The 24,121-nt window shown below is 39.3% G+C and overlaps 1 protein-coding gene across 1 annotated transcript in view; it reads left to right on the forward strand.

Moving 5' to 3' along the window:
* The window catches only part of adgrv1 (adhesion G protein-coupled receptor V1), a gene marked incomplete at its 5' end in the record, with an annotated part of 147,089 nt that overhangs the window by 17,405 nt on the left and 105,563 nt on the right, over nt 1-24,121 (forward strand). The window contains 25 exons of the mRNA XM_081366996.1: nt 1,071-1,400; nt 2,101-2,277; nt 2,418-2,641; nt 3,578-3,704; nt 5,650-5,835; nt 5,958-6,138; nt 6,243-6,406; nt 6,489-6,612; nt 7,517-7,777; nt 9,563-9,689; nt 9,814-10,031; nt 10,658-11,401; nt 13,264-13,637; nt 14,868-15,044; nt 15,474-15,654; nt 16,443-16,636; nt 17,420-17,540; nt 17,761-17,844; nt 18,589-18,728; nt 21,083-21,692; nt 21,803-22,018; nt 22,197-22,412; nt 22,524-22,768; nt 22,846-23,027; nt 23,109-23,917. Of these exons, the coding sequence (XP_081223122.1) occupies nt 1,071-1,400; nt 2,101-2,277; nt 2,418-2,641; nt 3,578-3,704; nt 5,650-5,835; nt 5,958-6,138; nt 6,243-6,406; nt 6,489-6,612; nt 7,517-7,777; nt 9,563-9,689; nt 9,814-10,031; nt 10,658-11,401; nt 13,264-13,637; nt 14,868-15,044; nt 15,474-15,654; nt 16,443-16,636; nt 17,420-17,540; nt 17,761-17,844; nt 18,589-18,728; nt 21,083-21,692; nt 21,803-22,018; nt 22,197-22,412; nt 22,524-22,768; nt 22,846-23,027; nt 23,109-23,917 (6,412 nt within the window). The remainder of the gene's footprint in view (nt 1-1,070; nt 1,401-2,100; nt 2,278-2,417; nt 2,642-3,577; nt 3,705-5,649; nt 5,836-5,957; nt 6,139-6,242; nt 6,407-6,488; nt 6,613-7,516; nt 7,778-9,562; nt 9,690-9,813; nt 10,032-10,657; nt 11,402-13,263; nt 13,638-14,867; nt 15,045-15,473; nt 15,655-16,442; nt 16,637-17,419; nt 17,541-17,760; nt 17,845-18,588; nt 18,729-21,082; nt 21,693-21,802; nt 22,019-22,196; nt 22,413-22,523; nt 22,769-22,845; nt 23,028-23,108; nt 23,918-24,121) is intronic.

A 24,121-nucleotide genomic window follows, 5' to 3' on the forward strand; every position in this document is an offset into this window, starting at 1 on the left:
AGAGTTTTTGTCGTAACTAGCCGGCATGGCATACACAATGAGTGACAGGGGATTCTATTTTTAGTATTTATTTATTTATTTTTTATTTTGAGTTGAATATATATATATATATTTTTTGCGTTACTTGAAACCGACAATAGATAATGGATTCAAATTATCCTGCAAATCCCCTGTCAACATGTCTGGTGAGGACAGAAAAATCGGCTGTTGTTGGAATCTTATCAAATCGTGTCTGGTTAGGACACGGTGTTATGTGGTTGGTTTTTGAGCATTAAAGTTGTCCAAATACTCTTTTTTTGGCATTGGGACTGCTGTTTTAGGATGATCTTCTGGATGTCCATTACCAATGGAATTCCTGTGGGGTATTTTTTTCTTGAATCTTTATATCTCCTTTTGGTATATATATTTGATATTTTGGATTTCATGTAATGTCAGCATTTACTCACCCTCATGTCTTCCAAACCTGTATGACTCTTCATAAAAAATATATATATTTTGAGAAAAGCCTAGTGTTTAGTTTAGTTTAGTTTAGTTTAGTTTAGTTTAGTTTAGTTTAGTTTAGTTTTGTTTTGTTTTGTTTTGTTTTGTTTTGTTTTGTTTTGTTTTGTTTTGTTTTGTTTTGTTTTGTTTTGTTTTGTTTTGTTTTGTTTTGTTTTGTTTTGTTTCGTTTCGTTTCGTTTCGTTTCGTTTCGTTTCGTTTCGTTTCGTTTCGTTTCGTTTCGTTTCGTTTCGTTTCGTTTCGTTTCGTTACGTTTCGTTTAGTTTCGTTTCGTTTCGTTTCGTTTCGAAGTTTTCATAATGGTCATGAAAACTTTTTGAAAACCATCATTCTTTAAAATACGCCTTTTGTTTCCCACAGTTTTTTTGAAACAATGTGCATTTTAAAGTTTATTCTGGAGTAATGTTTTGACCCATAGACTAAGTGCATTACTGTATATTTGCTTGTTGGAACAAAATAAAGGATGAGTGATTGAAATGATTGTCTATAGTAATTGTCTATAACTAAACTTAACTATGGAAGACAGAACATTCCTGTAAGTAAACTGAACTATATTGTTCTTCCTTCACAGATGGTGTTCTTCATTCAAGATAGTGACGATGTCTATGGTCAATTTGGCTTTCATCCAAGAAAGAATCAAAGTATTCAGAGTCAGCCAGAGGGACGCTTCCTGTCACTTAGCTTCCTCCGAGAAGGGGGGACCATTGGAGAGGTACGACTTACCCTAACTGCCCTGTACATACCTGCCAGACCACTGGACCCCTCACGACCCAGGGATGGGGTGCTGAATGGTACCAGTGTCAACAGTGTGCTGTTCAGTTCTGGTCAGTCACAAGCTGAACTCATCTTGCCCATTCGAATTGATGCCTTTCTGCAGAATGGGGCTCATTTCCTCATTCAGGTAGGATATGTCAATCAAAGACCTTCTGACAATGTCAAGAAATGCATATATTGATCAAATATATAGCTTGAATGCTCTGTGATTAAAAGCATCTGTATAAATATAAATGACTTTAATTATGAGGCTGTTTATTTATTTATTTTAAAGTTGTAGTTTCTCTGTGAAGCTTCTTCTAAGAGTTTCTAATCAATTTAAGCCTATTCATCAATTCATCCTGAAAAAAATGTATCACGGTTTAAACCACAGGATAATATTGCATTTACATTTTTAAATTGTACAAAACAAAATCTCACAAAATTACATTTTTACTGTATTTTTATCAAATAAAAGCAGCATTGGTGCGCATAAGAGACTTCTTTCAAAAACCTTTACAAAATCATACAGACACAAAACTTAGGCTTCTGGCTGGTTGCCATGGGATTTGTGTTGTCTTGTTGACTAAGCATTGCAGAGAAGCAATACAATAGCCATTGGAAGATGCTATGACAGCAAAAATACTCTCATAGCATCTCAGAAGAGGATGACCAAGCATTTGAAGTGCTTGTTTAAAAGGCAGAGTTTTCATAGGACATTCCAAGATAATTAAACATTTCCAATTGGCATTTGTTGCAAAAATTAATTTCCTTTTTACACTGATTTGTTGCAAACAGGTTTATTAACAGCTAATTGTTTTTTTGTTTTTGTTTTTGTCTCTCCTTAGTTGGACAGTGTGCAGTTGGAGAACATCACCCCACCGATCCCATCTGTGAGTCCTCGTTTTGGAGGAGCTTTAAACAAATCCCTGATCATCACACCTGATATTGCTAATGGAGAGATTGGCTTCACCAGTAATCAGACAGTGGTGGCGCTGGAACCAGAAGATTCAAACAGCAGCTTGGTATACAAGACCCTCATTTTTTTAAATCCTGTTTTAATGCAGATTTAAAATCCCCTATTTTTTATGTGGTCTCAGACTTTTGGACCCTACTGTATACTTGGATAGAGAAAAAATGGAAAAATTATTCTCTCTGCCTTTAGATAACTCTTCAGCTGAGGCGAGATGGGACTGATGGTCAGGCAGTGGTCTTCTGGAGGCTGCGGCCCATTGGCGAGAACAAAGAGGATGTCACTGAGGGTGACATTTCACCTTTCACTGGATCAGTCAAGTTCCTCTCAGGACAAAGTGAAGCAGCAATTAACATCACTGTAATGGCTGACAACATCCCAGAGATCAATGAGACCGTCATTCTTACACTAGACAGGTCTGTTTTACTTGTTATATTAATATTCAGACATTTTAAGGCATGATTTAAGTGTCCAAATGCTTATTGGATCCACTATAGGCTACACACATACAGTGTGCAGTTTTGATTTAATCAAAGTGTTTGTTTATCTTGTAATCATTGTGCCGGGAATATCTTTGTCCTCCCCCACTTTTCCTTCGTAGGGTAGAAACAGCTCGCTTTGTAGTGTACTTTGGGTAAGTGCGTACTAGAGAGACTGTGCCTTTTTGTGTGGTGTGAATCAACTCTTTATGTGGAAAAGTATCCACTCTGAACTTTCAGGGGCTTTGTCTTAATGTTTCGATGGGGGATGTCTCTTTTATTTGGGTGTGTGAAATGAATAGCAAGAGTGTGTTTGTATATTTTGGGGGTTACTGCACTTGGATGCAGGCAAATGCTGCTTGTACTCATTTAACACCTCATTTACCAAATTCCTTTATTCTATTCTGTAAAAACATCATTGTTTGTATGCATGCAGCACATCCCCTGAATGTGTTTGTTTGGAACACTTCTCCTGCAAGCTCTTTGTCAGCCATTTTACTAATTATCTGGAGCCTTCAGTGCTCAGGCCAAGCCAAGGTCAGTTTATGCACAAGACCCCCGCTGAGGAGGGAGGATAGTGGGTTGCTTTAAAACATGACTTGTCAAATCAGCTTAACCAAGAAGCCTTTGGTCTAGCATATTTAATACGCTTTCAAATTCCAGCGTGAACAAACTCATACACACACAAAATATAAATCTGGCAAATGGTTTGTTACAGTATGGTATATTATAATGGATAATCATGTTCTGTTTTAAGCAGTATGGGCCTATTTATAAGACACATAAAATGCATAATATTACAGTACAGTATTTTTCAGCTTTCTAATAATATTACATTACAGTGTCATTCATTATCACCATGTTGTTGTACAGGACGAATGTGGACAACCAGATCCTGAAACCAGGTTTCACCAGCCGAGAAATTGTCATTCTGGAGAACGATGACCCTGGAGGAATATTTGAGTTTTCACCAGTCTCTAAAGGACCTTGGTTGATCAATGTAAGGCATTGATTGATTCATTCATTCATTTAATTAATTCACCAACTCACTCAACCTCCCATCCAGTCACTCAAACACCCATCCTACCACTCACTCACTCACTCACTCACTCACTCACTCACTCACTCACTCACTCACTCACTCACTCACTCACTCACTCACTCACTCACTCACTCACTCTCACTCACTCACTCACTCACTCACTCACTCACTCACTCTCTCTCCCCTCCCCCACACATTCATCCACCCACCCACCCACTCACTCAAACACCCATCCTACCACCCAGCCACCCACTCACCCACTCACTCACCCTCCCACCCACTCACTCACCCAAACACTCACTCACTCACTCACTCACTCACTCACTCACTCACTCACTCACTCACTCACTCACTCACTCACTCACTCACCCACCCATTTACTCACTCACTCAACCACCCACTCACTCACTCACCCTAACTCACCCTAACTCACTTACCTACCCACTCACTCACTCACCGACACACTCACTTACTCAACCCCCATGCACTCACTCACTCACTCACCCATTCATTTGCTCACTCACTCTCTCACTCGCTCACTCACTCAATCACCCCACCTCCCTCCACCCACTCATTCACTCACACAACCACCCATGCACCCTAACTCACTCACCCACTCACTCCCTCACTCACTCACCCATTAATTTACTAGCTCGCTCACTCATTCGCTCACTCACCCCACCTCCATTCCCCCACTCAACCACCCATGCACTCACTCACTCACCCATTAATTTACTCACTCACTCTCTTGCTCGCTCGCTCACTCACTCACTCAACCCACCTCCCTCCCCAACTCACTCACTCACTCACTCACTCACTCACCCACCCATTTACTCACTCACTCAACCACCCATGCACTTACTCACTCACTAACCCACCCACTCACTCACTCACCATCCACTCACCCTAACTCACCCTAACTCACTTACCTACCCACTCACTCACTCACTCACTCACTCACTCACTCACTCACTCACTCACCGACACACTCACTTACTCAACCCCCATGCACTCACTCACTCACTCACCCATTCATTTGCTCACTCACTCTCTCACTCGCTCACTCACTCAATCACCCCACCTCCCTCCACCCACTCATTCACTCACACAACCACCCATGCACCCTAACTCACTCACCCACCCACTCACTCCCTCACTCACTCACCCATTAATTTACTAGCTCGCTCACTCATTCACTCACTCACCCCACCTCCATTCACCCACTCAACCACCCATGCACTCACTCACTCACCCATTAATTTACTCACTCACTCTCTTGCTCGCTCGCTCACTCACTCACTCAACCCACCTCCCTCCCCAACTCACTCACTCACTCACTCACTCACTATCCCACTCACTCACCCACCCACCGACTCACCCACCCACTCACTCACCCACCCACCCATTTACTCTCACTCAACCACTCACTCACTCACTCACTCACTCACTCACTCACTCACTCACTCACTCACTCACTCACTCACTCACTCACTCACTCACTCACTCACCCACCCACCCACCCACTCACTCACTCACTCACTCACTCACTCACTCACTCACCATCCACTCACCCTAACTCACTCACCCACCCACTCACTCACTCACTGACTCAATCACCATCCACTCACCCTAACTCACCCACTCACTCACTCAACCACCCATGCACTCACTCACTCACTCACTCACTCACTCACTCACTCTCACCCTCCCCCTCCCCCACTCACTCACCCATCCTCTCACTCACCCAACCACTCACCCTACCTCCTTCCCTTCCCCCACTCACTCAACCACCCATGCACTCACTCACTCACTGAATCACTCACTCCCCCATTAATTAATTTATTCACTCAACCACCCATGCACTCACTCAGTCACTCACTAACTCTGATTGTTGGCTGTGCAGGAGGGGGAGACTGTTGAACTGAGGGTGAGCAGAGAGCAGGGCCAGCTACTCAATCAACTCATAAGATATACAGTGATTCCTTCTGGAAATGCTCAGTTTTATGGTGCCACAGGGATCCTAGAGTTCCAGCCAGGGGAGAGAGAAGTAATGGTGGCCTTAGTAGCCAAGCCTGATGGGATACCAGAGGTAAGTCCTCAGGACTAATGATTAGTGGTGACTAAGGATTGTCATATACCCTGTAATGAACTGACTTTGTGAATTTTAAGTAAGCCTGACTTATAAAAGTTTGTCTGATGTTTTGTCTTCAGCTAGATGAGACATTCTCAGTGGTCCTTAGTAGCCACAGCACGCCAGCTAGTCGCCTTGGTAACCGAAGGCAGGTCAACATTACCGTGCGTAAAAGTGATGACCCATTTGGGGTCATTGAGTTCATTCAATCTGGTCTAGACTTCACCATCAATGAGAGTAAAGCCATGGATGTTCAGTCAGGTACAGAGATCTTTAAGCTACAGCTTTGGGTCACTTTACTTTCTTATCTTTTAGTTTCAGTTGGTTTTCAGTTTAAAATAACATCGCATTATGATCTCTGATAGCATCCTATCCCATTGGGAGAAGCAGGGGTAGGTTTGGGAACGTGTCAGTCTTCTGGGTTCTTGAGCCGACCCATTCAGGAGACATCAACCCAGTGCAGGGTGAGATCATCTTTGCTGAAGGGGAGTACCTGAAGAACCTGACCCTATTTTCTGTGCCAGATGAGGTAAGATTTAGCAATTGTAGATACTTCTGTTTAATGAAGACAAACATATCTATATTACAAACTGATCTTTTCTTTGATGCAGATCCCAGAGAAAATGGAAAATTTCACCATCACCCTTCTGAATACATTTGGTGGAGCAAGACTAGGAAACAATCTCAGTGCAAGGTTAAGCATTCGTGAGAATGATGATCCAATATATTTTGCCGGTATGTTTGTAATATTACAATGAAAATATTCATTTGAAGATAAAAAGGTTACAAATGAGCCCCCTGCATAGAATTCCTGCTGGTTTATGCTGTACTTTTCAGCAGGGGAAACAGCAAGCTAAAGTTTAAAATAAGTAAAAAAAAAATGTCCCATTGTGACGTGTAAATTCATATTGTGGGAAATAAAACAACTATTTTGAGAAGTTTATATACAGTATATAAACAAATTAATATATATATATATATTTTTTTTTTAAGGATTCATTAAATTGACCAAAATTGACAGTGAATACTTTAATATTGTCACAAATTTAAATATTAGTTTAAATTATTTATTTTTTTTACTTTCTATTCAGCAAAGAATTATGAAAAAATGAATTTTGTTTTCTACAAAGAAATAATAAATAGCACAACAGGTTTTCAACATTTATAATAATATTAATAAATGTTTGTTGAGCACCAAATCAGCAAATTATGATTTCTAAATGATCATGTGACAATGAAGACTATGACTGTGAAAAGAAAATGGCTGCCGCAATTTTTCAGGAATAAATTACATTTTAAAATACATTAAAAAAGGTGATTTATCCAACAGTTAAATTATAATAATATTTCACAATATTACTGTTTGTACTGAATTTTGATCAAATAAATCTTTGTATAAGTGGGTGGGTGTAGAAATAAAATTTGTTGAGCATAAGAAACTTCTTTCAAAAACAACATTGATGAACTAATCCTAAACTTTTAAACAGTCATTTATTTATTTTTCTTACTCTGAAGTGGAAACAGTGTTCTGTAATAGACCCCTTTACCAATCCAGGTCATTGGTGTGGTAGGCTATGTTATATTTGCTCACTGTCAATATAAAACGTCATTTTGTTCTTGTTTGTTATGTGTTCTCTAGAGCCTGTGGTTCAGAGAGTGCAAGAAGGGGGCGTGGCCAATTTTACCATTCTGCGAGCTGGGCTGGCTAATTTTATCACCACAGTGAAGTACCGTTTTGAGTATGGTGACACATCACCAGGTGACTTCACTCCACTGCGTAACGACTCAATGCTGGTCTTTGATTTTGGAGAGTGGATGAAGAACATATCAGTTGCTGTGGTAGATGATGACCTACCAGAGACAGATGAACCATTCTTCATAGTTCTATTCAATGCTACAGGTTTGTCTCATCCTCTGCATTAAGTTTTAATTAACCAGACATTCAGTGCATTTTATGTTGCAAACCTTTGGTCTCTTGCAACTTTTGTTGAAGTTTGATTTGTGATGCATTTGTTTGGGTGCCAGTCTTACAAATCTCTATGTTTTATGTGCATTGTCTATATTACCCAATTAGCTTCATTAAATTCCCACTCTGAGAGACAAATCCTGCTCTCCAACTCTTCAACTGTTCTGCAGAGCCATTAAATCCACCCCATTAAACATTTGTTTTAATTCACACAAAGCTCTGTTGATTGGCCTTGACTCTCAAAAGCCCTCTCTAATCCTTGCATTGTGGAACACACACACACACATTGAGGAAAAGTGTTGGGTGACTGTAGAAAGTTAATTACTGAACTGTCCTTCTGCACATCACAAAACAAATCCACCCAGAGCTTTCTCTCTGGAGGTTTTACCACTTGCCTGAGGGACTGTGTTCAGATGCATGCTGGGCGTTATTATGATGTGATGCTGAGATATGAGATTAATATGATTGATGCGTTTAGCTTGTACCAAATACGACAGTGTCTTGTGTAGAATGATACATTATTTAGCGTGACAGTTATGTGTGAATGCTGAGCAAATGTGTTGCCACAAATTTTAAAGCACAAGCATTTATTAATGAGAAATTTGAAAAAGATTCTGGCAAAATGTTTCTATTCTTCATTATAAATCTGTCTGCATTCATGCTTGATCAAACTTTAATAATGATAATTATTTGAATGCTTATTTTTGCAAATCGTAAACATATTCTATAATGGAATATATATATACAGGGTTTGAAATTAACACCCACCAACCCGCCAAATGCGGGTAAAAATCAAGTCTGGCGGGTACCGCTGTCAAATTAATGGCCAATTTGGCGTGTTACTTATTATGTTTACTCAATTTTCTGAGGAAAGTTCGTGTAAACCAAATCTGCGCAGACATCTGCGCAAATACTCAACTCGTGAGTCATCATGATCAGAATCTGCGCATATCTGGCTTACTTGAACATGCACGTCACAACGCAACAAATAACGGCGCTCTTGTTCATTTGCATTGAAGCAATAGCGAAGATTAAAAAGTATTTGGTTAACAGAAAAGACCTTATTTTCCAAAATCCAAATTTAATTTGATGTTCTTTCTACTGTATTGATCTGTCCACCTAAAACACATATTTGGTGAAAAGAATGAGGATGAAAAAGGAAGGGAGGAGATGGCTGGATGACAGGATTTTGTTTGAATTTGAAGCAAATGTATAAAATCCTAATTTTATTATATATATGTTTTTTTTTTTTTGGCTAGCAGAAGTTCTGAATGGCCGGTAACATAAAAATTTAGTAGCCAAATTTGACGTTGAGTAAAATTTGGAATAATAATTTCAAACCCTAAATATATATAGCTTGGTCACAATGAATATTCCAATCATTCATTTTGTTTTTTCTATACACTACTGTTCAAATGTTTGAGTTTTTTTTTATAAATACTTTTATTCAGCATAGAATTAAAATTGATCAAAAATGACAATAAAGGCATTTGTAAAGTTACAGAAGATTTCTATTTCAAATAAATGTTGTTCTTTTGAAGTGAGTGAGTGAGTACATGGGTGAGTGAGTGCATGGGTGGTTGAGGCAGACGGATGTAATGACTTACCCTGCTAATGCTTGAGGTATAAGAGTTGCCTTGCTGTCTATAAATATAAGGTATTATGAGAGTAATACTGTACTTGTATCCTATAATTGTGTTTGTAAATGGATTTTTTCAGGTGATGCAGTGGTATATGGTCGAGACACTGCAACAGTGGTGATCGAGGCCAATGATGATGCCAATGGAATATTCTCTCTGGATTCCACTCAAAAACCAGTGGAGGAGGGAAGAACCAATAACTTTTAGTGAGTCTCTAATTCTCTACAATCTCTAATGTACAGTTAAACCAGATGTTAATTTTACAGCACAGATCGATTTTGGCTTTTAGTATTAGAATTGAAGTAATCATGTTTCCATTTGTGTCTCCAGTGTTATTCGAGACAAAGGACACTTTGGCAATGTCACGATATACTGGCAGCTGTTTGCCAATGACACCCCCCTTGAACCTCACCAGGAATTTCTGAACACATCTGGTTCTATAATATTTGGCACAGGGGAGAAGACAAAACCTATTGTTCTCCAAGCCATCTCCGACAAGCTCCCAGAGTTCAATGAGTTTTATGAGCTCAGACTTATGAACGTCTCAGGTAAAGTCAATGTCAGTGGCCAATGGTTTAAATAATTATTCTTAAAGACCCCAATGAAAGCAATCTATATGCTAGTCTATAGTCTTTCTTTTCTGGAAAAATATTGATGACATCCTACACTACACATGTTTTTGTCCAATCAAATGCTATTACACAGTTTCATCCCTGCTGGAAACTCCCATCATAAACTAGCGTGGATTCCATGTTGGTCCAGGCTGGTTTATGCTGGTATAGTGCTGGTCTTGCTGGTGGACCAGCATAGTCGTGCTATTCTAAAGGGAAACTGAGCTAGTGTAGCCTAGCTGGTGTGACCAGAAAACCAGCAACCAGCATCCCATTCTGGTTCCAGCCAGAGGTCGCGTTAACCGAAAATTTTCCGTCATTGACAGAATTTTTCTAGCAGTGATGGAAAAATCTGGAAGCCTTCCGTCATTTATTGCCATAAAATGGCTTATTATCATTAAAATATGAAAATTAAAATGATGGGTAATAATAGATTATGACAGAATTTTTACGACCCTATCTGTCAAAATGCCGGTCAATGCGGAAGTCTAACGTGACCTCTGGTTCCAGCATGCAAAATATACCTAATGCCGGTGACCAACATCAAACAATGTTGTCTGTAGGTGGCTATCCTGGTGAAGGCGGAAAACTGGCAAAGAAAGACCTCAAGGCATCCGTTCTCATTCCCTTCAATGACGACCCATTTGGAGTTTTCGCTATTGCCCCTGAGAGTCTGGAGCGTGAGGTAGCAGAGGACGTCTTATCAGTCAATGACATGTTGGATGTCACATCCTTCACCATACTTCGACAGCAAGGCACCTTCGGAGATGTGCGTGTGGCCTGGGAAATCCTGTCAGGAGCTTTCCCACATGGTCTGCCGCCCATGGAAGACCTGATATTGATGGCCTCATTTCCACAGGCTGTTGAGCTACAACCACATGCCAGGAGGCGCCATGCAGGCACCGATGCATTCTTCTTCTCCGGACTTCCTGGAGCTTATGGGTCCATCAGTCCAGAAACCCATCTGCAGGTTCCACAGAACCTGGCTAACTTCACTCTGTCAGTCTGGCTGATGCCCAAGCCCAATACAGATGGGTTTATTGTTTCTAAAGGCAACGGGAATGGAACTATCTGTTATGGAGTTCAGGTCCAGACCAATGAGTCCCACGTTACTGTTATGCTTCATTACACAACCATAGGATCTAACATCACACAGGTGGCCCGAGCTACTGCAACTAAATTTGTAGAGGATAATACATGGGTTCATGTCATCATTGCTGTGGAAGATGGAATCATTGAGTTTTATCTGGATGGGAGCCCAATCCCTGGGGGGATTAAGAGTCTAAAAGGAGAAGCCATTATAAATGGTGAGTAAAATTTGTATTTGTATTTTTTTTTTTTCAAATCTGAGTAAGTTTGGACTGCACAATGTTGTCATTTGTCCCTAATAATTTTCTAAATATATTTTAAAGACTAAAGGAGGAACCTAAGCCATATTTAGGGACCACATTTTTCAACTTTGATTTTTGTTTTATTTTTAATTTATTTTATAGATTGTGTATAAAATACATAAACACACAAACATTATTATAATTGTTATTATTATTACAAATTGTATTGATTAAATAACATATTTATCGATTCTAACAAATTAATAAATAAGGAATTTGTTTATTATTAAATATATATGAAGTAGATAATATACCTGTGTTTGGGTATTCTACTGATGCTACCCTTTATTTCATATCTTCATTAAAATCATTTTCATAATTTCACATAATTTTCATCAAAGTCTTACTTAGAAACATGGAGAAAGTTTGGGATGCTGAAATAAATTCAGTGGAAACAACTGCAGTACAAATTAGGAAACCACCTCTGCCATATTTACTTAAGTTCCCCTTCCTAATCCTTGTGTTGGTCAAGCAATAAGATGTGGTTCCTCATCCATTCTTCTGGCCCATATCTGGTAAGAGCCTGTTGTGAGAGCCCTGTGCCATTGTCTAGTGTTTCACAGGAAGATATGCTTGAATGAACACTGGGCCACTTCTGGACATTGTTAACAGCACATGAAAGCAGCCGGCATACTCTCTCTAACTGAAAACATAAGAGCCCCCACTAAGACTTTCTTGACGTCTCTTATGCCATTGTCAGTCAAGTGAATGTACACATAAACTGCAAGGATATCTGAGATCGTCTCGGATTGTTAGCTTAACTGGTGATTACGGCCTTTGTTCAATGTTCTTGTTTGGGCTCCATGAAGCGTATTTCCTCAATTTGTACAGTTGTGTGCATTTGAATGTCTCTCTGGTGGTCAGGAGGTTACTGCTTGAAGCTGGTGTAACCAATGAGGATGAACTCTACCCTTTTTATTCCAATTTCATTGCTGTCACTTCATAGAAAGTTTTCTTCTTCTCCACCTGCACCGGCCCAATAAGAAGGCTATGTCAATGGTGATTGGAAGGGACACAAATATGTTGCCACATTGTATTTCTATGAAGACATTTCACTATGTTTTATTAGCTGGGTCAGAGACTGTGCTTGCTTGAATACACTGCTGTTTCTTAGTTTTGTTTTATGTCTGCATGTTCTTTTTGAAGTCTGCAGGATAGATTATGTGAATTTATGATGCAACATGATTTTCATTGGTGAAATAAGAAAAGAAAAAGTCCCATAGACTTACAATAAAAGCAACCAAACTATGCCAAACACTCTACGGTTGCATATAAATGGTCACACCCACCACCCACAGCTCAGAACACCCATGGTCTATAATAATCTAAAACAATTATTTTATTTTATTAATTTTATTATTTCATACTGTGGTATTAGAAAGCTTGTTCTTTCTTGAATGAATGAAACTTAAACAAACTTGAATGAAAATGAAAGAAGAAAAAGCTTGTTACACTTACATTAAAGTAGAAACCTGAGCCATATTTAGGGACCAAGCTTTTTTTACTTTGTCCTGTAAGCAGTTACCTAGAAAAGTACTCAGAACACCTTAGCTACCACATATTAATGCCAACCACCTACTGCCATTTAGCATCGTAGTCTGTGGCAAGCACCTCTCACGTTATCTTCTTAAATCCACACACCTGGAGAAACCTTGGGTAACATTCAAGCACAATATCTTCTGGGGTTTAAACATACCATTGTGGTTGCAAGCCCAGATCTTTACCCACAAAGCCACACCACCCATCCTAACTCCTTACATTTAACTTCCTCCGTACAGATGCTGCACCTATTAGGATCGGTTCCAACCCAGATGGTGAACAGCGCTTCACTGGTCTTCTACAAGACCTCCGGCTGTACTCCAGCTGGCTCAACCGCTCTGAGATTCACGAGCTACACAACCAACCAGCCAAGACCGACCTCCACAACGTGTCAGGGTACCTGACATACAGACAGGAGGAGAAACTGAAGTCGTTTTTAGTCCAAGTACGGGACGATCAAGAAGAGGAGGGTGAGGAGGTTTTCTACCTACAGCTGGTGGCTGTTCAAGGTGGAGCCCGTCTGCCAATGCCCAGACCTAGCGCCATTCTCAGAGTCATGAAGAGTGATAATGCCAATGGACTTTACGGCTTTACCGGTTCCTGTATACCAGATGTAGGTGCAAAAACAAAAAAAGAAAAATCTTTCACATATCATTATCCAAATAATGTATGGTCACTATGTAATACAATACAGTACAATACAGTTTCTTAAGTGAGTGAACAATACCAGCATGAAATAACTGGTACAACTGCACTGTCTACACAGTATCTGTACACACACACACACACACACACACACACACACACACACACACACACACACACACACACACACACACACACGTTTACTTAGCTGTCTAAATGGGGACATTCCATAGACGTAAAGGTTTTTATACTGTACAAACTGTATATTTTATCCCCTTACACTAACCTTACTCTTTAACCTACAAATCGCACAAAACTTTCTGCATTAAATAATTATAAAAACACTTTAATTACTTATTTTTATACCAGATTTACAAATGAGGACGTCCCTAAAGACGTGGAGATTTTTGGAGATTTTGTCAGGTTTTGGTCACTTCTGGGTACAAATGTGTCCCCAAAATATAGTTAAGTAGGTACACACACACACACACACACACACACACACACACACACACACACACACACACACACACACACACAACAACAATGGCATTCAATGAGAAATCTGTAATGTGGCTAAACAGACAGCCTTCTGACCAGGACAATTAAGGTCTAATGTATGTATTATTTGATTAAGTACCCAAGTTGCTTCTTTGTCAGTGTTTGGTTAACCTCCCCTCCGAAAGCATGCAACATGACCCCTAGTTGTGAGACCATGTCTTCATGTATATTTAATTTATCTTCACGCCTGGATGGATGGCGTGTGCATTCTTCTCTTCAAGGAGATTGCATGGCATCTCCAATGGCTTGTTCGATTAATAAGACAGATGGTCAGTGAATTCCTTCAGAGAAATACCTGTCAACTTGTGACAGAAGAGACGTAGTAGCATGTGCTTTCTCTTATGCGCTCAACAAATAGAAACATGACCAAGCAGAAAAAGGAATCCGAACATTTAGCGACTTAAGTGAAATGTAAATTCTTGTACAGTGTTTAATGATCAAGTTACTTAAAGTTGCACATAATTCACATTTTATCCTGTCAAAACTGCATCTGTTTCTCAGTCCGAGTTTATAACCTTTCAACCTAACAACAACTAATTCAATTCTGAATGGTTAAAATAATTCTGTTAAAAGGTCCTGGAGTTCATTTTGTTCTGCTACACTTGGCTTACGATGACCTTTATCCTTTCTTTATCAGATATCTGAGGAGGGCTCTACGATCTCCTGTGTAGTGGAGCGCACACGTGGTTCTCTGGACCACGTCTATGTAAGCTACACCGTCACTCAGGTTGATTCTCTCGCAGACTCGTCAAATACCTCCGACTTTGCCAATGTTTCAGGCTCCATCCATTTCCTGCCGGGCCAGCGCTCTGAGGTAAGAGGATTGACCTGTCGAGCAGTTATTATTAATGACCACAGGACCACTAATTAACAGTGTAATAGTATTATACATGTGCAATACATGGGCTGCATCTGTTCAAATGACAATTGTGTATGAAATAAATTGAAAAACAAAAATACATGAAATTAAAATGAAATATCATCATTATCAAATTTGGAAATTGAAAGCAAAAATGTTTTTTATGTTAATCAATGCAGTTTATTTTTCATTAGGAAATTATCTTGCACCTGCAGCGCTCCAGCTTTCTGCAGATCTGAGAGTAGATGTTGAGCAAAATTGTTAATATGGCTCCATCTAGTGGTGGTTTTAGCTACTTTTGTTAAACTGATGGTGGAAATGCATTGACTAATAGCAAAGTCTCAGTTATAATTGTCTTCATATATGATGTCTCTTGTCTCTCAGGTTTTAAACCTGCTGGTTCTAAATGATGACCTGCCTGAGGTCGATGAGCACTTCCGGGTTAGGCTGGTGTCAGCTGAATCAGGTGATGGAAAACCAGGTTCAACTCCCACCAGTGGAGCCAGCATTGACCCAAGAAATTCCATCAATAATATTACTGTCAAAGCCAGCGATCATCCATATGGTAAATTGAAAAAAGAAAAACAAAAGTAATAACCTAACTTATCTCTGCAATTCTCCATTTGTGTTCCTTGGAGAGTCTTTGGCCACTCAATCTTTCCTCCTCACCGTGCATTAAGACAATATAGACACACGTCTTCTTCCTGGCAGACTCGTAAAATATTTAGTGTACTGGAACTTCTTAATTATTACCCTGATGGTCAAAATGGGGATTTTCAATTCTTTGCCAATTTTCTTACAGCCACTTTCTAATTTGTGATGCTCGACCATCTTTTGCTGCACATCAGAACTATATTCTTTGGTTTTACTCATTGTGATGGATGATTAAGGGAATTTGGCCTTTGTGTTTCCTCATATATAAACTCCTGTGAAACAAGAAGTCATAGCTGGACAATTTCGTGTTCCTAGTCACCCTAATGTGTGCTAAAAAAAAAAGGTAAATATTAATGGGAATATACTTCAGAGATATTTTACTCAAAAATAATTCTGGGGTATCAATAATTGTGGCCAACGTGTTTTGGAGAAATTTTTTTTTTTCATAATGTGATTTCCCCCCCACTTTCAATTATTTTACTTCAATGAAAGGTTAGATTTTTGCAAATTTTTTGAATAAAAGATCAAAAGGATAAACAATGCAGATTTATTTTTTACAGCCATTTTTGATCATATTTACCTGGGGTGCCATTAACCAGGGGTGTTACCAGCATATTTACCAGGGGTGCTATATATAGCTTAATTATTTAGTTTATACAGCCACATATTATAAATGACTGCTTATTAATATAATTTCAGGCCTGCTTCAGTTTCAAACTACCCCAGTGCCCGTGGGCATGATCAGACCCTCACTGGAGGAGGCACATGTGACTGTTCAAGAGGAGGCTGGTGTGGTCAGTCTGCTGGTGGCCAGAGCACAAGGGCTGCTGGGAAGGGTGATGGTGGGCTATCGTACGTCTCCATTCACAGCTGCTGGTTCAGAGGACTATGAGGTATCAACACCTGTTAAACATCTTTAAGTTCATACTTTTCTTCAGCAAGAATGCATCAAATCAAAAGTGACTGTAAAGACATTAGTAATGAAAAACAAAATCAGTTTCAAAGCAATGCTGCTCTTTTGAACTTTCTATTAGTCAGAGAATCTTGAACATGAAAATACATCAAGGCTTCCTCAAGCTAAGTTTTTTGAACATTGATAATAATAAGACATGATCATCATGTCAAATTAAGACAGTTATTAAACAAGTAATAAAAACTCAGTGAGTGTTTTAGCGCAATTTTCTCACGTCATGGGATCACAACACTAAGAGATAGTAAATCTTTTCCTGGATTTTTTTTGTGCGTTCCCGAGATTAGACCTTCCTTAACATAATGCCGAAAACCCGAAGTCTCTAGGTGGTCTGGTTGAGGAGTAGATAGAAGTGCAAGATTGGTGCGCACAGACAGAACAGAAATCATGAGTTAACAATCGCAATTTTGTCCGGTGGAAAATTGCGCTAAAAACAGTTATTTTAAATTGTAATACTTTTTTCACACTATTACTGTATTTTTGATCAAATAAATGCTGCCTTGGTGAGATTTAAAGACCTCTTAAAGACAATAGAGAATCTTACCAACCCCAAACCTTTGAACAATTGTGTGTACATTGTTAGTCTTTGCTCTCTTATACAGTCCAACAAAAAGAGAGTCATTTTTCGTTACCAAGATTGCCTTCTGAAATTCCTTTGTATATTAAAATGGCACAATTCCTTTCCATCTTCTGACAGGACACAGAGGGATTTCTAGACTTCTTGCCTGGCGAGAGATTTAAGTACATCAATGTGACTATTATAGACAACTTGGTGCCAGAGTTGGACAAAGTCTTCAGAGTGGAGCTCTACAATCCAAATGGAGGAGGTAAGAAAACTTGCTTTTCAGAATGATTATGTGTCCTCTCTTTTACCTTCATGATTTTTCTTCCCTCTCTCCGCATGAATGTCTCCTGTGGGCTCCATTCATGCTGTTTGGGCATGATTATGGAACATTCTGTTTGATTTCAATATGTACTATGTGTGATTCCTATTATCTCTGGAATGAATCCTGTGTGCTCCTGTCTGGCTCCTGTGTGCTCTTTTAGTTGATCCATTTTTTGCAAGCGAAGGCAGTGGAAGTGGCGAGAGTGACACTGATCTCTTTCTTCCATCCTTTCTCTATCATTATGGTAAGATTCTTAAGTCTGCATGCATTTGCGTGGTTCAGTGTTTGCTCTTCCCTCATTCCCATTATTTGTTGTAATACCAGATTGGATCCTGTGAGAAAATCTGAAATATCAGCTTGACTTTCAATCTAAAGTGCCTCTTAATATTGTCAAAGTTCCCTTCAGGTCGAGCAAAAGAGGTTTTGTTTGTTTTTTTATTATTTCCGAACTATTGAATAGCTGCTGCTTTGGCATTTCAGAGGCACTACATGCCCCATTATCTGTCCTTTGGGCCTTGGCAGAGCTTTTCAACAGAACTTCTTTTAACCAATGCTAATTCACTGCTTACTGTGCTTTTTGTTTTTCTTTCTTTTGTTGATTTATTGTGTAATTAAGGTCACCCCTTACACAAGCTTTATTTTGTAAGTCCTAGATTAAAAGTTGTAAAGTTTAAGAGCAGCCCATAACGGTCAAATCCCTTAGACTCTGGATTGTTGACCCTGATTTCTGCCAAGCTGTTTACATAGTGCTAAGGCCTGTGAGCAATACCAGTAGAGACGTGGGAAAAGCAAATAGCCTTCATGTTTAAGGAAGCCCAGTATATATTATGTTTTGAAAATGTCAAGGTTCACCTCTGTCACGCATCTTGGTGCCCTTCTTTAGAAAGTGTCTAAAAGTAGTAGTATAATAGGTGAAGAGTTTTCTTTTTTTTTTCTCTTCTTTTATATCATGATTTGTATAATGATAATATTCTTTTTTGCTCTGAAGCTAACCTGGGTGCTGCTGCTCGTATCATCGTGACCATCGCTGCCTCTGATGAGGCTCATGGCATCTTCCAGTTTAGTGCTGACTCTCTGACTGTGAACGGCACTGAGCCTGAGGAGGGCAGGAGTACTGTAGTGCTGCAGGTCTGTCCTAGTTATTAAACGTGTCATCATCCATTGCCTCTCATCTAATAATTTATTCAAAAATGTGTAAAAATGCACATATACAATGCCGTTCAAAAGTTTGGGATTGGTAAGATATTTTAATGTTTTTTAAAGAAGTCTCTTCTTCTCACCAAGGCTGCATTTATTTGATACAAAATTAAGTAAAAACAGTAATATTGTGAAATATTATTACAATTTAAAAACTGTTTTCTATTTGAATACTTTAAAATGTAATTTATTCCTGTGATGGTAAAGCTGAATTTTCAGCATCATTACTTTAGTCTTCAGTGTCACATGATCCTTCAGAAATCATTCTAATATGCTGATTTGATGCTTAAAGGGATAGTTCGGCCAAAAATGATATTTAACCCATGATTTACTCACCCTCAAGCCGTTCGAGATGCATATGTCAATCTTTTTTCAGACGAACACATTTTCAGTTATTTTAGAAAATGTCTTAGATGTTTCAGTGGCTATAATGTGAAGTTATGGGGTCCACCTCCTTCAAGTCCCAAAATGTGATTGTGCATGCATCCTTCACAAAAGTAATCCATCCGGCTCCAGGGGGATAAACGAAGGCCTTCTGAGGGTAATCTGTGCGGTTTTGTCGTAAAAATATACATATTTAAAACTTTATAAACGAAAAAAACTGGCTTCCGGTAACGGTCGACGAGCGTTCACGGAGATGGATGCTGGCGTATGACGTAGGAAGCGTCGTGACGTAGACCGAACGTGACAGCGCAGCCAGAGAGCAGAGCAAAACAAAACTCTACGTTCGTTCTACGTCACGACGCTTCCTACGCTACGTCCTACGTCATACGCCAGCATCCATCTCCGTGAACACGCGTCGACTGCTACCGGAAGCCAGTTATTTTCGTTTATAAAGTTTTAAATATGTATATTTTTACAACAAAACCGCACGGATTACCCTCAGAAGGCCTTCGTTTATCCCCCTGGAGCCGGGATGGATTACTTTTGTGAAGGATGCATGCACATTTTTGGGACTTGAAGGAGTGGACCCCATTACTTCACATTATAACCACTGAAAGATCTAAGACATTTTCTAAAATAACTGAAAATGTGTTCGTCTGAAAAATGATTGACATATACATCTCGAACGGCTTGAGGGTGAGTAAATCATGAGTTAAATATCATTTTTGGGCGAACTATCCCTTTAAGAAATATTTATGATTATTGTCAATGTTGAAAACATTTTTTTAAGGATTCTTTGATGAATAGAAGGCTCAAAGGAACAGCATTTATTTGAAATATAATCTTTTGTAACAACATCATAAATGTCTTTACTGTCATTTTTTATCAATTTAATGCATCCTTGCTGAATAAACATTATTTTCTCCCCCCCCCCCCAAAAAAATTGTACTGACCCCAAACTTTTGATCGCTAGTGTATAATGTTACAAAATATTTATATTTCTAAAAAATGCTGTTGTTTTACTTTCTATTCATCTAAGAATCCTGAAATATACACAACTGTTTTCAACATTAATAATAATAATACATGTTTATTGTGCAGCAAATCAGCATATTAGAATGATTTCTGAAGGATCATTTAACTTTGAAGACTGGAGTATGATACAAAAAAAACAGCTTTGATCACAGGGATAAATCACATTTTATAATATATTCAAATAGAAAACAGATATTTAAAATTTTAATAATATTTCACAACATCACTTTTTTTATCAAATTAATGCAGCCTTGGTGAGCATTAGAGAACATTAAAAACATTTAAAAAATCTTACGATACCAAACTTCTGAACGGCAGTGTATGTTTTTATACAATTATGCTTGTTTTTGCATGTTATATCTCTATAAAATATTTTAATTAATCTGTTTCACTGCAATAAATTAAACAAGTCATGTGGTGCAATAAACATGCAGATATATAGTAAATATAGTAATAACAATAATATTGTGAAATAATATTACAATTTAAAATAACTGTATTATAAAATGCAGTTTATTCCTGTGATAAAGCTGAATATTCAGCATCATTACTCCAGTCTTCAGTGAACCTTCAGAAATAATTATAATAACTGATTTGGTGCTCAAGAAACATGTATCATTATTATCAATGTTGAAAGGAGTTGTGCTGCTTGATACTTTTGTGGACACCATGATAATTTTTTTTCCAAGATTCTTTAAGTTTTTTTTTTTTTTTTCAGCATATAGAACAGCATTAATTTGAAATATAAATCATTTTTAGTGTCTGTAAAAAATAAAATAAAACATGAAATCTACATGAAACCAACATGAAAACCATTAGTACAAATGAGAGAAATGTTAATGTTTAATATGAATTGTTTTTCACAGGTGATTCGTACCTTTGGCGCTCTGTCCAATGTGACGTTGTACTGGGAGGCAGATGCTAATTCAGAGGGAGAACTTGTTTATAGATCTGGCAATGTGACCTTTAATGTGGGCCAGACTGTTGGAAGCATCTACCTACTGATTTCCCAAGATGACACTCCAGAACTCGACAAAAGCTTCAGAGTCCGCCTCACTAATGTTTCCCATGGTCGACTTGGGAAGGAAACTACTGCCACGCTGACTGTATTGGCCAGTGATGACCCTTATGGACTTTTTGTATTCTCTGACAGCAGCAGGCTAGTCCGTGTGGCAGAAGCAAATGCTGTCATCACCCTGTCCATACAGAGGAGAAAGGGGTTAATGGGAAGAGTGCGAGTGACATACCGAACATTGAGGGACACTGATGCAGCTCCATATAGCACACCAGGAGTGGGTCGGGCCAGTGCAGGGAATGACTTTGTGGCTGTTGTGGAGTCGGTGATATTCTCAGCTAATCAGAGTGAAGTAAACGCGACCCTGAGGGTACTTGATGATGAGGAACCAGAGAGGGCGGAGTCTGTGTTTTTGGAGCTTGTCAATGTCACTTTGGTTGAAGGGCTGCAACTCAGACCAGGTAAAAGTCACTTGGAAGGTTTCTTGAATTATTATATTAGAAACGCGCAAAGCAATACTACATAAAAAAAAGTCAGGATGTGTACTAAGAATAACTGTTTGGTTTTCCAGTTGCACTTTCCCCTCGACTTGGCCCACGGAACGCCACAGTTTCTCAGGTCATTATAGAGGCCAGCGATGATGCCTTTGGGGTGCTACAACTGTCTTCCTCAGCAGTGAGCGTGCCCGAGTACTACACCGGGCCTATTATCAATGTAACACGTGTTGGAGGGATTTTTGCCGATGTGTCTGTCAAGTTCAGAGCAGTGCCAATGAGCGCTAGAGTGGGTGAGTTTTAATGAAGATGTATTTCAGCTAATATGAACCTATATATATATACACACACACACACATATATATATATATATATATATATATATATATATATATATATATATATATATACAGTATGTCTGTAGTCTGTATATTTTTTTATATATCATATCTTTCTGATTGTGATATATAGGTGAGGACTACAGTGTGGCCTCCTCTGATGTGGTTTTGCTTGAGGGAGAGAGTAGCAAGCCTGTTCCCATAATCATCATCAACGATGTGGTGCCTGAGCTGGAAGAGACTTTCCGAATTGAGCTTCTCAACCAGACCACCGGGGGCGCTCTCCTGGGGGACCTCACACAGGCCATCATTACCATCCTACCCTCAGATGATCCATATGGATCTTTTGGTTCGTTTATTATGAATAGCATGCTTTTCAAATGCAACATGTTAAATGTTCTACATATTGCTGATGTGGTGACACATAATTGAAGAGATGTAATATCTTTTTGATTGTTAGTTTTTCAGGCTGCACCCATCACAGTTGAGGAGCCAGCAGTGAATGCATTTGAGGTCTCCCTACCCATAGTGAGGAATGCTGGGACTATGGGCATTGTCGTTGTCCAGTGGAGAGCCACAGTCAATGGGATACCTGCCACTGGTGATCTCCGACCTTTGTCTGGTGAGGTCAGGTTTGATCCTGGAGAAACATTAAAGACACTGAAAGTGGAGGTTTTGGCTGATGATGTACCTGAAATTGAAGAGGCAAGTCTTGTTTTGTTTTTTAAGCTTCAAAAGGATGTATGAAATCTCTATATTACTTAAAACTATGTTTATTTTAGGTTATAAAGATTCAGCTTGTAAGTGCCAGCAATGGTGGGAACATTGGGCCTGAGAAAGAGGTCGATATCATTGTTCCTGCCAATGACAACCCTCACGGAACCGTGTACTTTGAGAAAGCAGTATACCGCGTCCAGGAGCCACTGGAAGGGATCTCCATTGCTAACGTTACAGTTCGAAGAAGGTAATGTGCCTTTGTTTCCCATTTTTTAAACTAATTTAGTTTTGGATGGTACATTATGTTTTTTTTGTGTTTTCACTGCAGTGGTGGTAATTTTGGCATGCTGGAGATCGTTTACAGCACGTCTGAGATTGATATTGTAAGCAATGCTCAAAGGGAAGGCCGGGATTTCCTGGTTTACTATGATTCTCCATTGGCTGGAGCGCCATCTAATGCCCTCCGCAGACCCATCAACATCACCACAGACACAAACGTCTTGAATTTCTGCGCAGCGTTCTGCCTTAGAGAGAGAGCTTGCCAAGCTTTCAGCTTCATCAACACCCCCAGGGCGAGTTGCTTCTGGGTAACATCTGGGGCCAGACAATTGAGTCCTTCCCCACAAACCTTCACCTATATAAAAAACACCACAGCGGCCGCCTCGCTGTTTAGCTCACAAGCTGTTGCTGGGAGCGACTACATAACCATGACGGCTCAGACCACCACCATGCTGGACAGATCGGGAGTCGCTAACCTCACTGTAACCATCTTGACTGACTCTTTGCCAGAGGTGGATGAGAGTTTCATGATTCAAATCCTGAAGGTTAGCTTGGTCAACATGACTGTAACTGCCAAGAACTTGCCAATGATCCAGCAGCCGGACGTAGCTTTGGTGACTATAGGGATGAATGGAGATGCGTTTGGAATATTTATGCTCTACAGCATTAACCCCAATGCCACTCAAGATGGGCTGTATCTGGAAGTGAGGGAGGAACCCAAAACTACAGTGCTGCTGGTCATTGAGAGGAGAGGAGGCAGTATGGGACAGGTTACAGTGGAATGGAAGTATGTTGGTGGCAGTGCCACTCCCAACGCTGACTTCAATGGGACAGGGGAGACCCTCATCTTTGCTGAGGGTAAGTCTTGTCTACATTGTTTTTGATGTATGTACATTACAACAATAGCCATGCCAAGTCAAAAGAGTTACTTTAGCAGTATATGCTTTTGATATTTGGGCTTTTTACACTTGAAACATTGTTTCACAGTAGTCATACTTTACCTTGGCAGAATAATTCATGCTATATATATACCTATTCATGGTTAGTACTGCTTTGGTCTTT

Source organism: Scardinius erythrophthalmus (assembly GCF_964197995.2).
Source record: "Scardinius erythrophthalmus genome assembly, chromosome: 5".
Classification (NCBI taxonomy): Eukaryota; Metazoa; Chordata; class Actinopteri; order Cypriniformes; family Leuciscidae; genus Scardinius; species Scardinius erythrophthalmus.